Source organism: Genypterus blacodes, unplaced genomic scaffold, assembly GCF_046128005.1.
Source record: "Genypterus blacodes isolate CSIRO-AG114 ecotype Tasmania unplaced genomic scaffold, CSIRO-AGI_Gbla_v1 ptg000021l_1, whole genome shotgun sequence".
In the NCBI taxonomy this organism is placed as follows: domain Eukaryota; kingdom Metazoa; phylum Chordata; class Actinopteri; order Ophidiiformes; family Ophidiidae; genus Genypterus; species Genypterus blacodes.
In genome coordinates this window covers 4,412,748-4,432,848 of record NW_027466834.1, presented here as the reverse complement: position 1 = coordinate 4,432,848, position 20,101 = coordinate 4,412,748, and the positions used below count along the sequence as shown (strand labels likewise).

The 20,101-nt window shown below is 43.1% G+C and overlaps 1 protein-coding gene across 1 annotated transcript in view; it reads right to left on the bottom strand.

Annotated features, from left to right (window-relative positions):
* wwox (WW domain containing oxidoreductase) overlaps positions 1-20,101 on the bottom strand; it is a 118,773-nt gene that overhangs the window by 96,095 nt on the left and 2,577 nt on the right. The window contains exon 5 of the mRNA XM_076142372.1: positions 12,413-12,519. Within this exon, the coding sequence (XP_075998487.1) occupies positions 12,413-12,519 (107 nt within the window). The remainder of the gene's footprint in view (positions 1-12,412; positions 12,520-20,101) is intronic.

Genomic DNA, 20,101 nt, shown 5'->3' with positions numbered 1-20,101 from the left:
ATAGAGAAATCTAGCAGACACACCAGGGGCCTAATCAACTGCAAAAGACACGTACCCACAGCTCCAAACCTCTCCCTAACACAAACGCACTCCGGCCTCTCCTCCTCTCTCTAATCTCACCGATACTCTGAGCTCCACGCAGCCTTCAGTGATGACATGTTGAGAAGCTCGTGGAATAGAACAGCGAGAGAAAGAGCAATAGTCGCAGTGCACCTGCAAACACATTGTTGAAGTGAGTAGAATGGCAGACGGAGGAGAGGAGAAGAGAAGACAAAATAAAAGAGGAGACGGCAGGAAGAACGGCTACTGAAGATTGAGAGACTAGGAAAAAGGAGCTGAGATTCTGTTATCAGAATCAAATATTAGTGGGAAAAAACTGGGAAGTGGGCAACATTAATCAAAGTGTTCACCTAGTGGGCAGCCATATGGCAGATCAGCACGCCAACGGTGCAAACTTGCTGATCTTCAGTAACGGGGTGCAATTAATTCCACTGGCTGCATTCATCTCTCCCTCACATACTGAAGGAAGGGAGGTAGAAGAGGAGGAAAGAGAACAGAGGAGGGTTTGTTATGACTCTTACTCCTCTCCTCTGCTCTTTCTGCTCTTCTTTCTCCCCTCTCTCGGAGCAGAGGAATCAAACTCGAGTGATGAATGAGGTGGACACGAGGGCCTGAGGTAGCTCCTGCGGTGATGGCGAGGGGATTTTTTTTAATTTGGGGGGGGGGGGGGGGGCAACGAAAGGATAGAAAAATTGAACAGAACAGGGAGGAGGAGGAGGGGACGGATGGTGGAAGATTGATTTAGTTTTAAATCTTTTTCAAGTTGATCACACGCAACTCAGTTCGAGATCAACTCTTATTTCCTAATAGAACAGAGTCTTCATTTAGTGACCATTATTAAGACATTGAACCCCAAACAATATCCCTGAAATTCACTAACGACACAAGAGTGGAAAGGATGGACAATATCAGAAAGCCTTGTAATTTCTGTGTTAACTCACATGATTTTGCATGAACATGTCAGACAATATGAATCAATCTCTGTAATTGTAGCTGCTGACGCATAGAAATCTGCCCTAAGAAGCCAATCCTGGTAAATGTGGAGGGTTCAAACTAAACACCACCCAACATTACATGCTATCCTCGAATATCAGACCACTTATAACCGAAAATATCATAGTAACGTGCCATCATCCTCAGTCTGCTAGACACATTTCTGTCCAGTCGTGAGCCGACTAAATAAAGGGGAACAGAGCACAAACTGGCCACACCTCACCCCCGCAACCCCTCACCCCTCTTTTGGTTTTATGTAAAATTAGCGTCTCCCCTGGCTCTTAATACAAGCTCATCTCCATTAGCTGCAACCTAGTAAAACTGACTCAAGCAAATGAGTTGTGGATCTGCATTCCCCAGCCCGCACATCTCTCCCGTCCATACCAAAATATTCTGCATTTGCTATCTCACGTCCATAAGCAAGCTCATCCCACAGGCCCAGTCACCATACCACCCATACCAATATCATAAATGACTGTGGGGTGGGGGGAGGCCTTCATTAGGGCAGCCGTGCCCCTCCACCCTCCTAATCAGGGCATTTTCCTACTGCGTATTGGGATTGTGCTTTATGACCCAAATGGGGCTTTGTTAATGAGGAAGTACACATGTCTCCATTTCCTGTCTAGCCAGGTCTGCAGTTCCTGTATTCTGGCCTATTATAATCATGAGGCTTTTTTAATGAGATGTATTTATCTTGGTCAAGCGTCAAACACTTTGGCTACGCAGACATCTAATAACAGAAAGACACCAAAACACACACAGATTTATTAGAACTACATAAATATGCAAATAAACACCTTCACTGAGTCAGCTTCCGTCCAGCCTCTTACCAATCTCTGGAAATGTAAAGAAACAATTTACAAAATGAGTGTCAGGAAAATATTTCGCTCTCTAGCTTCAAAAAACGACTCCTAGCGTTGACTGCACTCTACAACATGGGTTTAAACCCATATGATGACAGCTAAATCATTACAATGTCCCAGCAAATCCTGTTACAATGTTCCAACCGTCTCCCTCTAACCCTCTGATCGCTCTCTGTCCCTCTCTCTCCCTCCATCATCCCTTCTTCACTCCCAGGCCTCGTTGACATTAACCTGGAGCACTCACATTTTCCCATGGTTCTCCATGTTGCTCTCCACATGTCAGAGCGGGAGGCTTTATGGCCCACATCCATCAGCGTCACATGCCAGGATTTATGGGAGATGGAGTCCGAACCTGATCGCTCTGAATCAGTCTTGCCGGAGACGACCCCTGGGCCGCTGTGGGATGTAATGGATGAGCATCCTTGCCCCCCCTTCCTCCCTCCTCCTACCCTTCCTCATATGTGCTTCCACCTTCTCTCCTCACTTCCTCCCTTAACCTCTCGTGCTTTTTGCCAACAGTTAAAATTGCGCTTCTGTTGACTGACCCTGCCAAACCCTTAGCTTTTCCAACTTCTTATTTGCGGCCCAGCCCTCTTTCTCTTTTGTATTCCACTTCCTTTTTCTGTCTTCTCGTATTTTCATTTTGACTCTCTTCATTTTGACTCTTTGCACTACCAGCTTTTCCAACTGACCCTGATCTTTGCTGCTCTAACCTCAGCTTTTCCACTCCTTGTTTGCCCTACAGGCCTCAGCTTCTTCTCTTGTCTTGTCAGCAATATGAGCAGTTAAGATAATTATAATAGTAAAAATAGTAGAATACATGAGGAATGTGATAAATATAGACTGTACATGGGAAGATGCGATTCGTTGCCCTTTCACCTTATGGTCAGACCACTAACCAGGGGATCTCTGACACAGTTCAAACACTCATTTTTCCCTCTCTCTACTCACATCGCAGAAGTCCTTGTGCGAGTTGGCTTGTGTTGATCATTCATTCAAATCTAATGTACTTTTTGTTACCAAAACTTAATGAGGCAGAGTCACTCAAGGAAAGACCCAGTGCACATGCAGCCACATGCACTCATACAGACAGAAGCTCATCATTCATGGCTGTGTGTGCGGTTTTACTTGGACTAATTTATCACGACAGTGTACCAATAGACAGCAGTGCCCTTCGGAGGAGAGATGAGAGGCAGCAATTAACTCTGTTCACCATCCACTGCCACAGACATATAAGAGAGACAAAATGTCTGTCCTGTCCTGTATCAGCTCTCAGTGTGCGTCTCAGGGAGGAGGGAGGAGAACAAACTGGATGATCAAGTAAAGACTTCAAAACCTACTCCGCCTGCCGTCTCTGCCTCGGTCTCAAAAATCCTAATAAGGCTTCAGTGCTGGCTAGTCTCTCCCGACTGTAAAGCTAAAACAGAGATTTAGGATGTCAACTCAGAACGGATAATCCAAGCAAGCATGACAGCATTGACAGGGGAAAAAAGACACTGGAGTTCACCAAAGTTTAAGGCGAAATACTTCCAGTCTTACATCCAGTCCATAGCCTATAGTCCATAGTTCGAATTAAAAGGCTGGACCCCTGGGGTCTGCATATAGCGCTGTGACTGTGGGAGTTCCAGAGGTCAAAGGTCATATTGTGTTCACTGGTTTACAGCAGCTTTTATTACAAAGTTATTGGATGAATTTACCCAACCTGTTCACCCCCTAACCTGCCTCTATATAGCACTGGTTATCTAAAAGTTGTACAAGCCAGAGTAAACACACACCTACACAAGCGTACACACACACACGTTCATTTTTCAACTGGAACGCATGAAATAATATTGCCCTGCAGCCCCCAACAGGTCTGGACCCTAATAAAGGCTTTACACTATGAAAGAAACACAGCGAGGCAGCTGCGACACCTCTGAGCCTCCCTCAATACACACACGCACGCACACACACACACAGGACCTGGTCACAGGTCAGGAAAGCCTGTAGCTCTCTGTGGTCCAGAGGAGCAGAGCCGCTTGAACCTGTAATATGCTCCTCTCTCCCCTGGTGCCACTTGTTGGGGTTTTAGTGTGGGGGAAATTACACCTGCTCTCTAGCCTGAGACCAGCAATGACACACAGATGGCTGAAACTGGGGATTACACACCTATGGAGTGGAAGTGAAACTCATACACATACAAGCACACGTGTGCACCTGCGTAAACCTGTGCCAACCCTAAGACTGGGCACAATAGCTATGAATACTAAACTGTGTGTTGGTGTTGAAGATGTGCTCGCAAACGTACGTGGGAAGTTGCCTTTACACTTCACGCTGATCAACAAAACGTTTTACAGGAGCGCTTCACACACCATTAAAACACAGGTATTTAACATATGAGTCTGGATGACTCAGTGAGTGCAGGAACACAGTAGTAACTCAGTTTATGAACACTGTAGACACATCAATCCCACACAGTTTAGGTTCGTTAGATTAGGTTATATTACAAAATATGCTGGTACCACAGTACTGTAGGCCTAATCACGTGTAGGTTTAATCACCGCATAGATGGATCGTCCATTTCATCATCAAAACGTTACGCCAAAATGAACACAGTATCCAGCCTACTCTGCAAGTCAAATGTGAGCTGAGAGATAATCATTGACATGGGGCAGGAGAGAATGAAACTAATAAAAAGGCAGTGTATCAAAGTATCGCAGTTAAGCATTAGTCACGTGAGGGCAACTACGCCACAACTCTGCTGTTCTCTAAATGAATCCCCCTCGTCCCATGCTTGATTTATGGACCTGTAAAAACACACGTTGTTTTTAATCTACCGCTGCCTGAATCTGCCTCTCTAATGAAATGTGGATGTGTTTGTGTGCACGTGCGCGCGTGTGTGTGTGTGTGTGTGTGTGTGTGTGTGTGTGTGTGTGTGTGTGTGTGTGTGTGTGTGTGTGTGTGTGTGCATAAGCTTGTGCATGTGCTTTTGAGTGTGTGCGTGTGAGTGTGTTTTGATGATGATGTATGGGCTGAGGTCTGATTCTTTGAGCATGAATTTTCTTACTGATAAATATGCATTCTGTTACACAGACTGATTAAGCTGTAAACCAGTGTTAACTCTATGTCAAAGTACATACAAACATGCACATAAACATACACGCACACACACACATGCAGCTTCACAGAATCTAATGATAGCTGTGCCTGGGGCAAGATTGTTTGGATGCCTGGAGTGTTTCACTGATGTCAATTCCAACAGACCTGACCACTGAGGAGATCCTATAAACACAGGCTGAGGTGGAAACACATCCATACCAGCAAAAGACATAAAGAGTCCAAAAGCAGATCATTTGCGGATACAATTTGGGCTAAATACTGATTTTTGTATTTGAAAGAAATTGCAAAAAATGACAACAATTTATAGAATACATATAACAGACAAAAACACAGACAAGAATAGAGTCTTGCTGTAATTTGAGAGAAGCATTTGATTCTGTGTGCTATAGAGATATCAGACAGTCATGGCAGTTGTCTTGTTGTGGACAATCTCTTTAACCTTCATACTAAATGAAAACCGACAACACACTACAAGCAAACACAGTCCTCTTCCCCCCTCTCTTCCCCATCTGACGCATATACACACACACATGTACACACAAACATACCTGCTTTGACAAACACACGCACACAAACAAGGTACCCGATCATTTCCAACCTTGGGTCTGACAATACTCTATGTCCACAATGAAAGATGAAGAGTGACATTAGATGATTTCAATCTAACACAGACATCACCCACAAAATTACATCTAATTAGCCTCATATGAACTTTATCATGGGATCTGAGAGGCCAGGCTAATTTCAAACTACGCTCAAGATGGTAGAAAAGTGCAGGGTAATAGGGTATAAATGTTATAGCCAGTTGCCAGATGGTTTCTGTGTCCAACATTACTATGTTTGCTTGTTTGGCAAACATCAACTAAGCCTAAGTCTATTTAGCTCCCGTGTTACAACGGGCTCATCCCCTGATTTGAAACATTACAATGTGTGCTGGCCTTGTCTCTCTGTGGTCAGCACTTCTCAGACTTCAATAAAAACATTCACCGCTGGCAGAGAAAGAAAGTGAGGGAGAGAAAGGAGGAGAGTGAAAGAGATCCAAGCAACCTCTCACCTCTCTCATCATAAGAAGCCCCCTTCCCAGGGCTATGAGCCCTCCTTCAGAGCAAAGAGTGAAGGATGAGAGTCTGTCAGGTTCAAACAACAAAGAGGTGCTGCCTTACACATCCTTCCTCAACCTGTCCCCTTCAGTGGCAGTGACATCATTTAAATCATTTAAATCCTCCCCAACATGACCCATGGCAAGTGACCCGTCATTCTAACGCTCACACCTCTGTATGAGACGGCTGCTGAACTGCTTATTTAGCAGAAAATACCACCCGGCTAACTATGTGATTTATTCAAAATTATTCCTCCACGGCGCTCCTTCACACAGAACATTTGCCCATAGTTCACTGTGGTCCAGGCAATTAGGAGGAGGCCACACCTCTTCAGGAGACGGAGCACCTGGCTATCGCAGACAGACATAAGGAGGAGGAGAGCTGAGCAGCACACAACATTTCACGATGGGCTGGAATAACTAAGCAGAGCAGTGAGGGAGAGTGAGGGAGTGAGGAATGCAAGCCAGGCACTTTAGGATTCATTTAGGTTCCCCATCTCCCTGGTCACTTTATTAGCAGTCGGGGAAGAGTGATGCATGTCCCAAAGCTATGCAAAATGCATAATCAAGCATTTAAATACACACCATGTGGATGAGTGTGCGCAATGTGCATACAGACACACACACACACAGGCATGCGTACTGTACTTGTGGAGTGCATTGCATAGAAGCACAATTATAGACAAACAGACACACACACACGTGCACAAACACACACAAACACAAAATGCTTACTACTGTAAAACCTCAAGGTATTCAAGTCTTACACTTCTATACTACTTAGAATGGTCTATACACAAAGCCCCCTTTAGTATTCCCAAGAGTTGCATTGTAACTGCTACCAGAGTAATGTAAAGAAATCCTCAATGGTACATTACAGTAAAATTCCTATTGTAGTTTTCAGCCCTGTGTGGTCGCTGTTTGAAGCAGGATAAATTTGAGGAAAAAAGGTTTTCTCATCAAATTTACATATCGCAATTCCACCCTCATTCCATCCATCCCTTCCACTCGCTTCAGAGGCGAGCCAACATAAACTCTCGTTTGGTGGTGTGGGACCTTTTTATTCCCAGTTTACAGACAGAATACAGGTAGGGGGAGAAGAAGAAATAAATAAGTAAATAAGGAGAGATGAGAAGGTCTCCCTGGGGAGGCAGCGGCATGTTTGTAATGTATAAGGAAACAGCAGAATTTCCACAATGTCTTGTCTGAGAAACAAGAGGAAGATGGCACTCACTGAGTGATTCAGTGGATGCACCTGAGACAGGAGGAGAGGATTGGGAGAGGAGGAGATGTGGAAGTGCAGGAATTATGTCGCCTGCGTAAGATCTGAAAGGGGTTTTAGGCTGCTTATATGCACCTCAACATCACCAACAGCTGAATATGGACTCTGCTGCAGGAGTAGATAAAAAATATTATTTCTTTAGTCAATTCCCTAAATGATACACAATTTATCAAATGGTTCTATAAATTTGAATTTAATTGTACCATTAAGAATCTACTTGTACAGAATGATTCAAATCAATAAACATGCTAATTGTTAATTATATCTTATATTAATGGATTTAGGTGAATAATTAATTTCTAAATGGAGTTTTGCCATTTCCAGTGTCCATGTCATTGTAGTAATAGGAGCTCTCAGTGGGCAGCTCATAGAGATTCTTACTGTGCTCTGGAACACGGTACCACTGAGAGCTCAATATGTCTCTGTAATTGGACTTCCTTTATTTAGTGTAGAGAAGTAATGTATGTTTAAAGTATGGAAGAACCAGAAACTATAAATAGAAAAATGTAAAAAAAATGGAAGTTGAAGTGGAAGTGAAATGTAAGAAAAATATTCTTCAGTAGAATTATTTTCTGAAAGGATTCTGAAAATCACTATCATCATTTTACTCATTGTTTCAATAATGAAATACAATTTTAATTTTAAGTAGCCAATTCAATGCACTTTGTACTTTAATTATATCAAAACTTTTTTCAAATATTTGTGATTCCATCAATTAAACATAAGGATTAATTAATAATAATTAATTTTTAAATGTATTAAATACAAAATAGATTTAAATGAACCACTGAAAAGTCAGCAAATGTCCATTTTTAAATAAAGAAACACACCATGTGAGTAATCCTAAAATACAATTAACAAGTAACTACTGAAATTAAACCAATAATGTGACAGAAATCGCTCTTGCAATAGTAATTGTAACCTTGCTTCGGGGTTAAATTTGAGAATTCAGCTTGTTGTCTGTCAAGTGAATCAGTAAAATAATATGAGGTAAAGAATAACAAAACATTCAGAGTTTCAACTCCTTTAAATCCCCCCAGGACATAAAACCTCAAAATAATGAACTATGACCTAGTGGACTGGCAGCAGAGGACACTGTTACAGACCTGCTCACTGACCTGGGAAATGGGCAGCAATTTCCTTAATCATTTTGGGAAAGTGAAGATAAGAAAAGAGTGGTAGAAAGAAAGGGTGAACAGAAGGGTATGAAAGTCTTCTGAGACCTTTCTGGGCGTAAAAAAAAAAGGGAGCCGGAGAGCGAGGAAGGAAAGAAGAGAGCAGCATCCTGAGGTCCTGGAGGGGGCCACTACCAACCAGGTCAGCATTTCACATGTGTCACTTCCTGTTGGCCTCAGTGGGAGGACTGTGGCGTGGTGCGGTGGCCAGAGGGGCACGGGGCCTGTCAGACTGACACAGGAGGTTATGCACTGGGCAAACAGACAAATGCGGACACACACACATGCAAGCACGCATGCCGCACTCTTTTTCCCGAACAAGTGCGAGTCAGGTTAAAGGCAGAGTGAGTGTCACACAAAAAGGGACAGTCATGCAAAGAAATGGGAATGTGGGACAACTCAGCCTGACAATGTCACATTTTGGCCTGGATATTCATTGTGAATTAGGAAAAGGGAGGATAAGTTTATGTAGATATCATTCAGATGAGGCTGTCAATGTTCCATCTTTCCATCTTTCCTGTTTTGTAAAAATCCAGACTCAAGGGGAGGCTTAAGCAGGAGCATATCTCAAAGAATGACTCCAATGTTACTATATACATATAAAAACCACCGAATGAGGATTTACAGTGGTAGAAACTTTATATATACATTTTAACAGATCTAAGCCTTTGAATCTGAAGGAAAAAGCTTCGAGGAAGGCAGAGGACCGATGGTATATTACAGAAGTGTGAGCGAGGTCTGATTTTCATATCTAGCAGAGTAGCTGTCTGTCTATCAGTCGGTCTCGCTGCCAGCGCGAGTGTCCGCTCCTTATCGCGTCTCGGCCCGCCTGTCTTGCTCTGCCTCTCTGGCCTGTGTTAATGCTGCTGTTTGACATTGCAAGCAGCAGGCTTTTTTCTCCCAGCAGCCTCAGTGGACACTGAGCTTTAGCCTAATTGGTTCCAGAGCAGACCCTGACAGAACTCTCCTCAGCGGCACACAGCCATATTAATACCCCCCCTGCCACACACACACACAGACGCACACACACACAAGCACAAGCACAGCAATCAGTGACTGGCTCACTAATTAACACCCTTACAAAGCATCTCATTAGCATGTGTTGTATAAAAGGGGCAGAGGGGGAAATAAGCATTTTGGGGAAAAAAATAAATTACAAAATAATGCCATGGCTCGTCTGTGTGTGGGGAGCATTCTACTCAGGGGCCAAGGGCCTTGGTTGGCCCACCAAGCAGTGGGCCAACCAGGGCTGTGTCCCTGGGGAGTCCATTACAGGTCTCTGAGGGTTATATTGGAGTCAAAGATAAGCAGAATTTTAAAGGCAATCAGGAAAAATAAATCTCTGGGATGCGGGTAACACTTTGGTTGTTAACCAGCAACTTAACCTGCCGGTGCTGTGAGTGGAATAGGAGATGGATAGGTAAGGGGCTATGGGAAAATAGCATGTAGTTAAAGAATGGAGCAGAGGCCAAGAGCAACAAAACTGAATGATTTGCACACTAGAGTTTGAAGGACACTATACAGCCACACTGGGATGTAAAATTTATTGTAATCCATGAAATGGCATTTGTTCGAATAAATCAAAGCGGTTTGGCCCTCCAGATCCATCTGGCTTCTTGTCTTTTTGGTGCATATTGTTGTCTCCGTTGCTACGCTTTGACTCTCTCTGTTTACTTTCTCTATCCGTGTTCTCCGTCTCCTTCTGCTCTCTCCATTTTTTCCAGCACCCATCTGCTGCTTAATCCCCTCCCAGTTTTACTGTGGCTTCATCACAGCCTGTTAAAGCAGCCCCCTTTGAACCCTATAAAGGCAACCGGCATCAGGCTTATTGTAAAACACAATCATAAGGTAAATGTTTATCCCCTCTCAGCCACTCTAAACTCCCCTAATGAGCCTGCTGGAGGGGTTTCACCTCACAGCTGGAATGGGAGCGGGGAAAACAACACATTCTATTCCGATTAGTCCTGCAGTGGAGATGCTGTAGTACGCCCATCATGAAAGCCTTATGTAGCATAAACAGAGCAATAAACTAATTCAATGGTAAAATGTCAGCATGACAATAAATTCTTTGAAGTGCATCCATTGATATGTTAACTGTAAATGTGTTGGTTACAGAAATAACACTGTCATATCAGTCCAGCGGTTAAAGAGTAACAGCACAAAAACGATTTTTCTCTTCCAGGAATCTTCTGTAAAGTGTTCTGTTTATACTGTACTTCGTTCCTGGCAGAGCAGAGTATGATTGGCTGGGAAGGATAAGCCCTCTGACCCTGCTCTTCCTAACAGCCAGTGGCTGTTCTGACCTGCCCATTATCCATCTGTGACCTCCCTATTATACCCACTGTCAGTACACAGCGCTACGCTGAACTGCGCTGCCCTGTGCTGCAGATGAGCCATCACTCTCACCTCTGCTCTGAGCAGCACCACCAGCCCACACAGCCACAGACAGAGGGAGAGAGAGAGAGAAAGGGAGAAAGGGAGAAAGGGAGAAAGGGAGAAAGGGAGAGAGAGAGAGAGAGAGAGAGAGAGAGAGAGAGAGAGAGAGTTCAGAGAAATAGTAAGCAGGTAGTTAGAGGTCAGAGGTCCTGTGCAATCGGGACAGCAGTTCCACTCCTGGCAGCCAAAGCGGAAATCTGAAAGGGACCTGGAAGTAGATATGATGACCTTTTGTACAGAGGACCCCAAAATATACCCTCTTATCAAAATGACCTTAACGTAGGAGCATGGGAAGGCAGGCAGAGTCCATCCATCATCTTAAAGATTAATCCTCCTCTCTATTCTTCTCCTGAATCTATTAATAACGTCGCCAGAGGGAGAATTTGCTGCAAAGATTTATTCTGATATTGTGACTTTTATTCATTAGCCTATAACAAGGGGATTCCTTAAGAAGGAAATATGAAGCGAGCTTAAGAAATTCCTAATGGTGCTTTAATTTAAGTATTGACTCAGTCACGTACTGTACCAACAACATTCACACGACACATCCCACTGTCAGGAAAGATAAGCGCTTACACTGCAGAGATCAATCATTCGAGCGTCTGAAGCAATTCTAAGTACCGTCTATAATGTAATTTACAAATATTTAACAACATGTTGGATAATTCTATGGGAGGTGTGAAGCTTGAAAATCAATTTGACTTCCTAAATCTGGTACTTGGACCGGAGCTTTTCTCACTCATTTAGACAAAGCAGCTACATTAATAGATCTGTACACTGGATTTCACACTGTGGAGCAGCACTGACAGCCCCAGGGGCTTACTTCAATTAGAGACTCGGGTTAGTTTAAACACTGCAGATCTACTCTCGCTCAAAGGCGTCTCTCTCGCTCTCTCTCCCCCTCTTTCTCGCTCGCTCCCCCCCCCTCTCTCTCTCTCATATCTGCACTGAGCACTCACACCCCTTCTTCTTCAAGTCCTGCTCACTGTAATCAACCCAGTGCTAATGGCTTATTCTTTCTGCTCCAGCACCCACATTTCACTTGTTTATTTTCCCACACTCGTAAATCTGGAGACGCGTCACAAGTGCAGCAATATTAGAGCAATAATCTCAGGTAATTATCAGATGCCCTCTCTCACTCTCGTTTCCTTTAAGTCGCTTTCCTCCTCACGTCACACACACACACGCGCGCGCACACACACACGCACACACGTTTATTCAGCTTTGCATTGCTGAGAATGGAGCAAGTCCCATGTCCCCACCCTGCTTACTGTAACTGGGGCTTAAAATGAACTGAATGAACTTGTGTCATCGTTATGCTCATTTGGAAAACATTCACAAATCTGGATCACTGACAACATTCCACGTCACAATCTGTACCAGAACTGTTACCGGTGCCACTTACCCACTCCTGCTGTATGACTCTCACAGCTTTGCCAGCCCGGGACAGGTTCCGACATGCCAGGATCACATGGGCACCATGAAGGGCAAAGGACTTGGCTGTCTCAAAGCCTGCGGCGGGAGGACGGGGACGGTAGAGAGAAAAAGACAAGAGAGAGGAAAGGGAGAGTTTGGTGAAGACTGCGGCGCTTCAAAGATTAGTTACATCTGAAGATAACTTTGATTCTCAGGGCTGTAAAATCTAACAGGGTGGTGGTGTGGGGGAGTGCAAGCTACAGTTCCTATCAATTTTCCATATAATTTCTTTCATTGAGTAACCCAGTGGTCTAGCGGGGGGAGTTAATCAGTTCCCTCTGAAGTGATGAAACTGATTGAATTAATGTGGTTAATGTGGTATATGTTTGGGATCGGACAGCTGGGTCTTAAGGAGGTTTCACCATACATACTGCGGACTGGATAGAGGAAGGTAGACCGGCTGCTAATTGTGCTAGTAATTATGCAATGATGGCAATAATTATCCAAACAATGTTGATAAATGAGAGGGAGTCAAATGAAACAACGGAAACAGACATTCCAACTGAACTTTGGGTGTGATATTTCAGAACATCAGAGAGCCTCAGATAAGGACATTTCTCCCATCAAACAAGGTTTTAAGATATGCACAGAATTTATCAGTCCAACACTACTGCATGGCTCCATCCAAATCATGTAGTCACGATAAAACTGACAAAAAACGAAGATAGAGAGAGGGAGAGAGAGAGAGAAGTTCATTTCTAAATTGCAAGTCTAAATCGGTCATTTCAAGCCGTAGGTTGAATTAATTTATGAGATTAACTTTTCCCCTTCACCGTATTTTTATTTCCTTTGACATTTACTATCCTTCCAAGTCTTATTGCGAGAACGTTTCACAGGAGAGAGTAACATCACGTTGTTCGATTTCAACTCTATAATACGTCACACACACACACACACACACACACACACACACACACACACACACACACACACACACACACACACACACACACACACACACACACACACACACACACACACACACACACACACACACACACACAGAGTGAGCATGTTGACTGACAAACTGACGTGCCTGGTAATTGATTGTGGCAAAGAGGGTCTGAGAGGCAGAGCGGCAGGCAGAGTGTATCAGCGGGTGGATTAATATGAACTGTAATTAGATTATATGTCTTAATCTGATTTTCATTAAGAGCAAAACTGGGAGGCCTAATTGTGGGGTGAGTGTTAAAGACTAATATCTATTAAAACTCAAAATTGGAGTCGGATTGGAAGCACTTTCTGACAAGTGAAGCATGGAATTAAATTATATGACACCTTATTAGGTGTAATGGAGGGGACCGTGGCTCTGTGTGGAGATCATTTCGCTAACAGGGAATGGAAATGAAAATAAAAACAACATGAGAATATGAGCGCCGTGACTCAAAGAGTAAATACACACTTAGGAAACGCGGGTAGAGGGAGACAACGAAGGGGGAAAAATGTCATAAAATCCTCTAAATGACAATGCAAACAGTGAAATAACAACAACATGCTTAGAATAATGAAAGTCCTGTGAAATGTTAAGGATGTATCTTGTGTTACAGTGCAGTTACAGCATAGACAAAACCTGTGTAACATTCATAACTACAACAGGCCAACCTAAATTTGTAAAACATGAGAGAAAGTATCCCAAATATGCCAGAATTTATGAGAACATGTTTCATCATTCCGAAACTGAACAAGAGTCCTGGCTGCTGGTAAACAACAACGCCTCGCACTCACTTGTTGTGTGTACAAACCATGAAAGTGAAATTAATCGACACCAGTGTTTTCCATAATGGAGAACAAATTAGAATATGGCAGCAACAACAGCAGCGGCACCGAAGCCATGTATTTCCAATGACAAATAACAAGGGCTTGACATTAATTGTGAAATAACGAGAGTGGCGTTGCTGTACAGAGACTCCCCGCCCTCTCGCCCATGTTGCCGGGAAGAGGGCCCGCGCTGAAATTAGTTCCTGGTCAGGTGTACAACAAAGGCAGCCTGTTTTGGCGTTGTACACTGATGGCGGAACATGACGAGAGGTCAGACAGAGGTTTCATTTGCTCGGGTGGATCTACAGACGCCATAAGCTGTTTTACAACACACAGGAGGCCTAAATATTATGTTAGGCTGTAATAATCTTCCAGGTTCTTTGTCTTCGTCGGACAACAGCGGTTAGGAGTCACGGTAAGCAGAGACGTGCGAGATGAAGAGTCGACGTGTGGTGAAAGTATTTTTAAAGATACAGCTGTTTGGCACATCTGAGAAGGCATTTTTTTCCAGCTGTGTGTGCATGTGTGTGTGTGTGTGTTCAATGTGAGGATTTACAACAAAACGAAAATACAGTAAGTGGCTCAGCTATTGTTGAAAATTTGTTTTACTGTTACATATAAAATGACTTAAAAAAAATTGTGTAAAATGTCCATTAAGCCGTGAATGCTCTTCATGGTACATTAGGATCCTGGCCCTACTGATATCCCCAATAATGAGTGTGATTTAGTGATTTCACGCTTTGTTTGTCCTCCCTGGCCCACCGCCCCTCTCCGGATCCCCCCCGTACACAGGTGTATTGGCTCAATGTAATGAGATCATTACCAGCCTCGTCAGTAAACGTGTTTATTTGGCAAACGGAGCTGCCTGCTCTTTTTCTCTCTCCTGATCTACATCCAAAAAGGCATTTAACTAAAATAAGCTCTGTGGCACAATTGGGCAAACAGAAGTCAATTCAGATCATTAGAAGAGCTGAGAGCAAACATGTAAGAGTTCCTACAGTCCAAAGCAACGTACCGTGATGGCGTGATTACACTCTAATGTATGTCAGAGTAATGTGTTTTGTCTGTTATTTCTGAAGTTGGTCACGAATATGTTACAGTTTCAATCTTCAGTTTTACGTTTAGTCAAAAGCTTCCTGGTCCAATGAGGCCGGCGTTGCACCCACATCTCAGCCCCGGGTTGGCGTGCGTCTGAGTGTTGTGCGTACTTGCTGTGTATTTCTTGCCCCAAGAAGTGAGGGACATACAGCCGCCCCCAGCTTTTAAGATCCCCTCTAATTCCCCTCCATTAGTCCTAGAGGAGGGAGATGTCACCCCAAAAGTGGGATGTATGGTTAGTAATTACTGCCCAAGGTTGAGCTGTTCCAGGCGAGAGCACTGGAGTGGTTCTATTACCCCTCCCCATCCCCTCCTGCCTCCTTCCTACCCCTACCAAAACCGCCCCCACCCATCTTTTCTATCTCACCATCCATGGAGCTCCGTCTCTCGTCCCCCTCCCGCCCAATCGCCTCCGCTGACCCTCTGTGTCTACCTCCAACTCCCCACACAATCTCTCATCATGGCCTCACACCACGCTGGTCACCCCCTGGTCCTCCTACAGCCGTCCTTACTCACACGCGGGTAAACTTGACAAACACACAGAAGTGTCAAAGTCGCACAGAAATACACAAATGCACAAGGATAAACACAGGCACTCGGAAGCCACGCACACGCACGCGCACGCACACGCGCACACGCACACACACACACACACACACACACACACACACACACACACACACACACACACACACACACACCTCGAGTATCGGTACTATTTTCATCACTGTCATCAAAATCCCCCGTTCATGTAACTTTCATCTCCTCATCATCTGCAGACTGTAAACTCGATAGGTCTATAAACTACTTGACTACACACAATAACCCAGTAGCCTTTCGTTTTATTCCTCACACAGCCTTTAAGCACATATATGTATTCCATCCTCTCTCTCTAACCACTTCAGTTCTATTATATTAGAGCTGTAATCATTATTGAACCCTTCTGGCCTCCAGCATAATACACTTTGCATGTTACACCAGTTTGGGTCTGCATAGCGAATTCCATCCAAGGTTAATAAAGTTGAATAATTTGACTAACCAACCATAACTGGTTCTCATTACGTAGCCAATAAACACATTCATCAGTGAGGACACGAAAAGCCCCGTTGAAAGAAAAAAAAAAACACTCTGCTTCAATTTCCCAACTCAGAGCGGGACACACACCGGCCTGTCCCACTGCAGACACACACAATATACTATCAGACTTCCTAACATAAACAGAGATACACTCCATGTCATCTCAACCACATGCAGCCACTCAGAGATCCTCAGAAACGCACACACACACACACACACTGAAACACGGGCTCCACATGCCACCCTCACCAGGAACATCTTTTTATCCATCTAATTCCTCTGCAATGAATAATGCATTTCCCTCCTTACCGAGACTCGGGTTTTAACGCATCACTGCGTGGGTCTTTAAGGGGGTCCTTATTCATAAACAGCAGTGCAGTAAATACCAGAGCTTTGCAGCCAATTTAATGGCAGTTATGCTTAACAAATCTGCCTCAATCTAATGATCAGCCACAAAGCTAGGCTACGGGTTTAATCTGCACACAGAGGCTCCCCGAGCTCTGCGACTCACTGAATATGCTTGGGGATCTCTCCATCCAGAGAGAGGAGAGCACAGGCCTGACACTTAATCCACCCGACACAACACCGGGATCAGCGCAAACATAGAACAGTGTTCGTCTTTCATGAATAAGAATAGCATTCAAAGTCCTAAAACACTGCAGAGACGGATGCATAGAGATATTGATGGCACTAAAACATTATGAGACGCTCCGTTGCAAATCCTCGCTATTTCAATGCCGGCCTGCCTAAGACTTTTCTGCTTCTTATTCCAGCTCTGACCCGGCACCTAAACAACAACACCATGTGGAATCTAGCGAATGCATTTAGATTGAGGGGAGCTTTGCAACCGCAGCTCTCACTCTACAACACACCCCTGCACACAAGGGCCAGAAAAGTTAGGAAATCATTCAAAATGTGTTCAAATAAACTGAATAAATAATATGAATATAGAATAATGTAACGACCTGTGTGAGATGCCACGGCTCAAAATTGTTTTGAGAGCTCGTGCCTAAACATCGGTTTTGTTCATGCATGTCAGACATACTGTGAACTGGGATAAAATAGAATATGGAAATATATAGCTGGGTGTTTTGTTACAGTGAGACGGTGGGTCAAAACGTTATTCCTGACCACCATTCAACATAACTTACAATGACAACATGGCACCTTAGAGCCTGGGAGACTAATGCTGCTCCCCTGACGGCAGAACACATACATGTAGCTACACACAGCTCCCAACAGAGCTGTCACGGGGCAAAGATGACTGCGTGTGCTAAGAGAGCACAATACAAATATAGTTTTGCAAGAGCAGGGAAAAAAATCTATTTTGGGAAAACGCTCGTGGTCGAGTCCAGATGGAGCGTGGTGTTAAAAAAAATGAGAAAGATTAGTGATTTTAATTTTTCTGAATGATGTTATGCGCCCGTGAACCCATTGGGAACAAGAAATTTCTTGACAATGGCCCTTTAAGGACGAATGTTCCATGGAACCCTGGCCAGTAAATAACCTGAGAGTTAGTTGATAGGAGGGGAATTAGAGCCAGAGCAGGAGTGCGTAATGGGGATGGATAGGAGGCCCAGGCTTGGGTCAAAGCCGCTTAGGAATCAATGCTGAGGTACAGGTGTACAACCACAGGTCTATAAAAGTAAGAAAAGCTTTAAAGAGAGAGGGAGAGGGAGAGAGAAGTAGAAACAAACTGGGACCATTCATTTCCATTATCACAATTAAAAACACTACTCAGGTTGGTACTGGTTTTTAATTTACAAAGAGAGCAGAGAGAGGAAGACTAATGTTGTAAACCGAGCGCAGTGATCGCCAAGACAAACAGCATTACTGTCTCAACTCGCAACACTGCTGCAGCACAGCATCAAGGTTGGTCACAAAACCACTGAATATGACATTTCATGCATAAATAAACTTATATATGTGCTTTTCAACTTCTCGTGCATTAAGAGCTAAATTAAAAAGCTGAAATGAAATTTTTCTAATTAAATAATATCCCACCGTTACTAATAAAAATGTCACATACATCCTGTGCAGGAAATAAGCACTGAAGAAAATGGAAATAGCCTTGACACTTGGATTAAAACACTACTGATGCCATTAAAATGCTAAGTGTGTCCAACCAATTGGCATAACCACATTTCACCAGTGGAATGTCAAAGGCGCTCACAAGCGGTAGCAATTACTATTGGAATGCTGTTAATTATGGGTGCTGCATATTTAATACGTGGTCGAGACTAGAACAAAGGTTATGTTAATATGGGTTTAATAAGCATTTACACATGATGAAAATGTCTGAGCTATTATCTTTTTGATACAATCTTTTGAGTAAAAGTACTCAGTTTATAAGATACGCAAATATTAATTTACAAAAGATGAATTAGGTTTATCAAAACATACTTTTTCACTAAGGCTGAAAACAGGCCCCTCTGAAGCTGTTCATGTGGTAAAATAAAAAAATAATAAACACTGCAAACATCGTGGACCTCCTGTGCCCTCTTGTGGGGAAATCTATTTGCAATTATTTATGCTTCCTATAAAATCATTGCTTATCACCTTTAAACCACCACACCCAACAATTTAATTCGAGGAATAAAATTAATTTTCAGTGATCTTTTTTTGGACATGACACAATGTGGGCTGTGATGTTGCAATGTGTTTTATATATTTCCTTTTCAAACATTTCCAAACACGTTTAATACCATTGGTGGTTAGTGGCTGCAAGGAAAACTCAAACGTCAGCACTTCTTCCTCCCTCTTCTTCTTCAAACAAGCCTGGCATGAGTTTGATTCATATTTACAGTCATTGTCCTGCTGCAAAATTAATCTTCTTATACACAAATTGAAGTCAGAAGAAAAGGCTGGATTTGATGCCGTGCAAGTCACTTACATCCTCCCATCGTTCCACTTTCACTACAGAGTTTATGCATGTTTACATTAATCTCTCATGCAACCATTTCCTCACATAATCTCTCATATAATAACTGCAACTTAAAAATTCAAGTTTGTCTCTTCTGGGGAAAAACTTTCTTGTAATCTTTAAAAGTGAAATGTTGGTAGTATTTGGCTTTCAGCATTTCAATGTTTGTACAACGACTGAATATTTATGACTGCGACACCACAGCATAAATAAACTTCCTGAAAGAAAGTGTTTTAGTTGAGTTTGGAGATCATTTAGGGACCAAAGCCAAACATTTACAAAGATGACCAATTAAACTAAAGACCAAAAGTTTTCGCACAGTGTATTACGACAGCACACAAGTTAATTGCAACAATTTGAATTACGTTTGAAGAAATACATCAATTTTATACATGCCTTACTGGGGGATCTAAAATTCTTTGCCCATCAAGGTCAAGAAGGCATTACAGAAATTCATTGAACTCTTTGTTCAGTGAAGGTCCCCAGGCTGCTGTAAATCGGAGTCCTACAGAGTTGCTTTGCAGCATCTCATAACACATAATATACACACAGCAATTACACTGCTGTGACATTCCATGGGACACAGAATTTGAATATAAAGACAATTAACAATTTTATGTTTATTTGATTTCCCACATGCTGTCATTATCAATGTCGAATAAAGCAGCAAGTCTGGATAAATGGCCACCACTTGTGCTAATTTAAGCTAAAAGTAAGAAGAAATATATTTGTTTCTAGACTATTATATAGTGAGGTATGCAT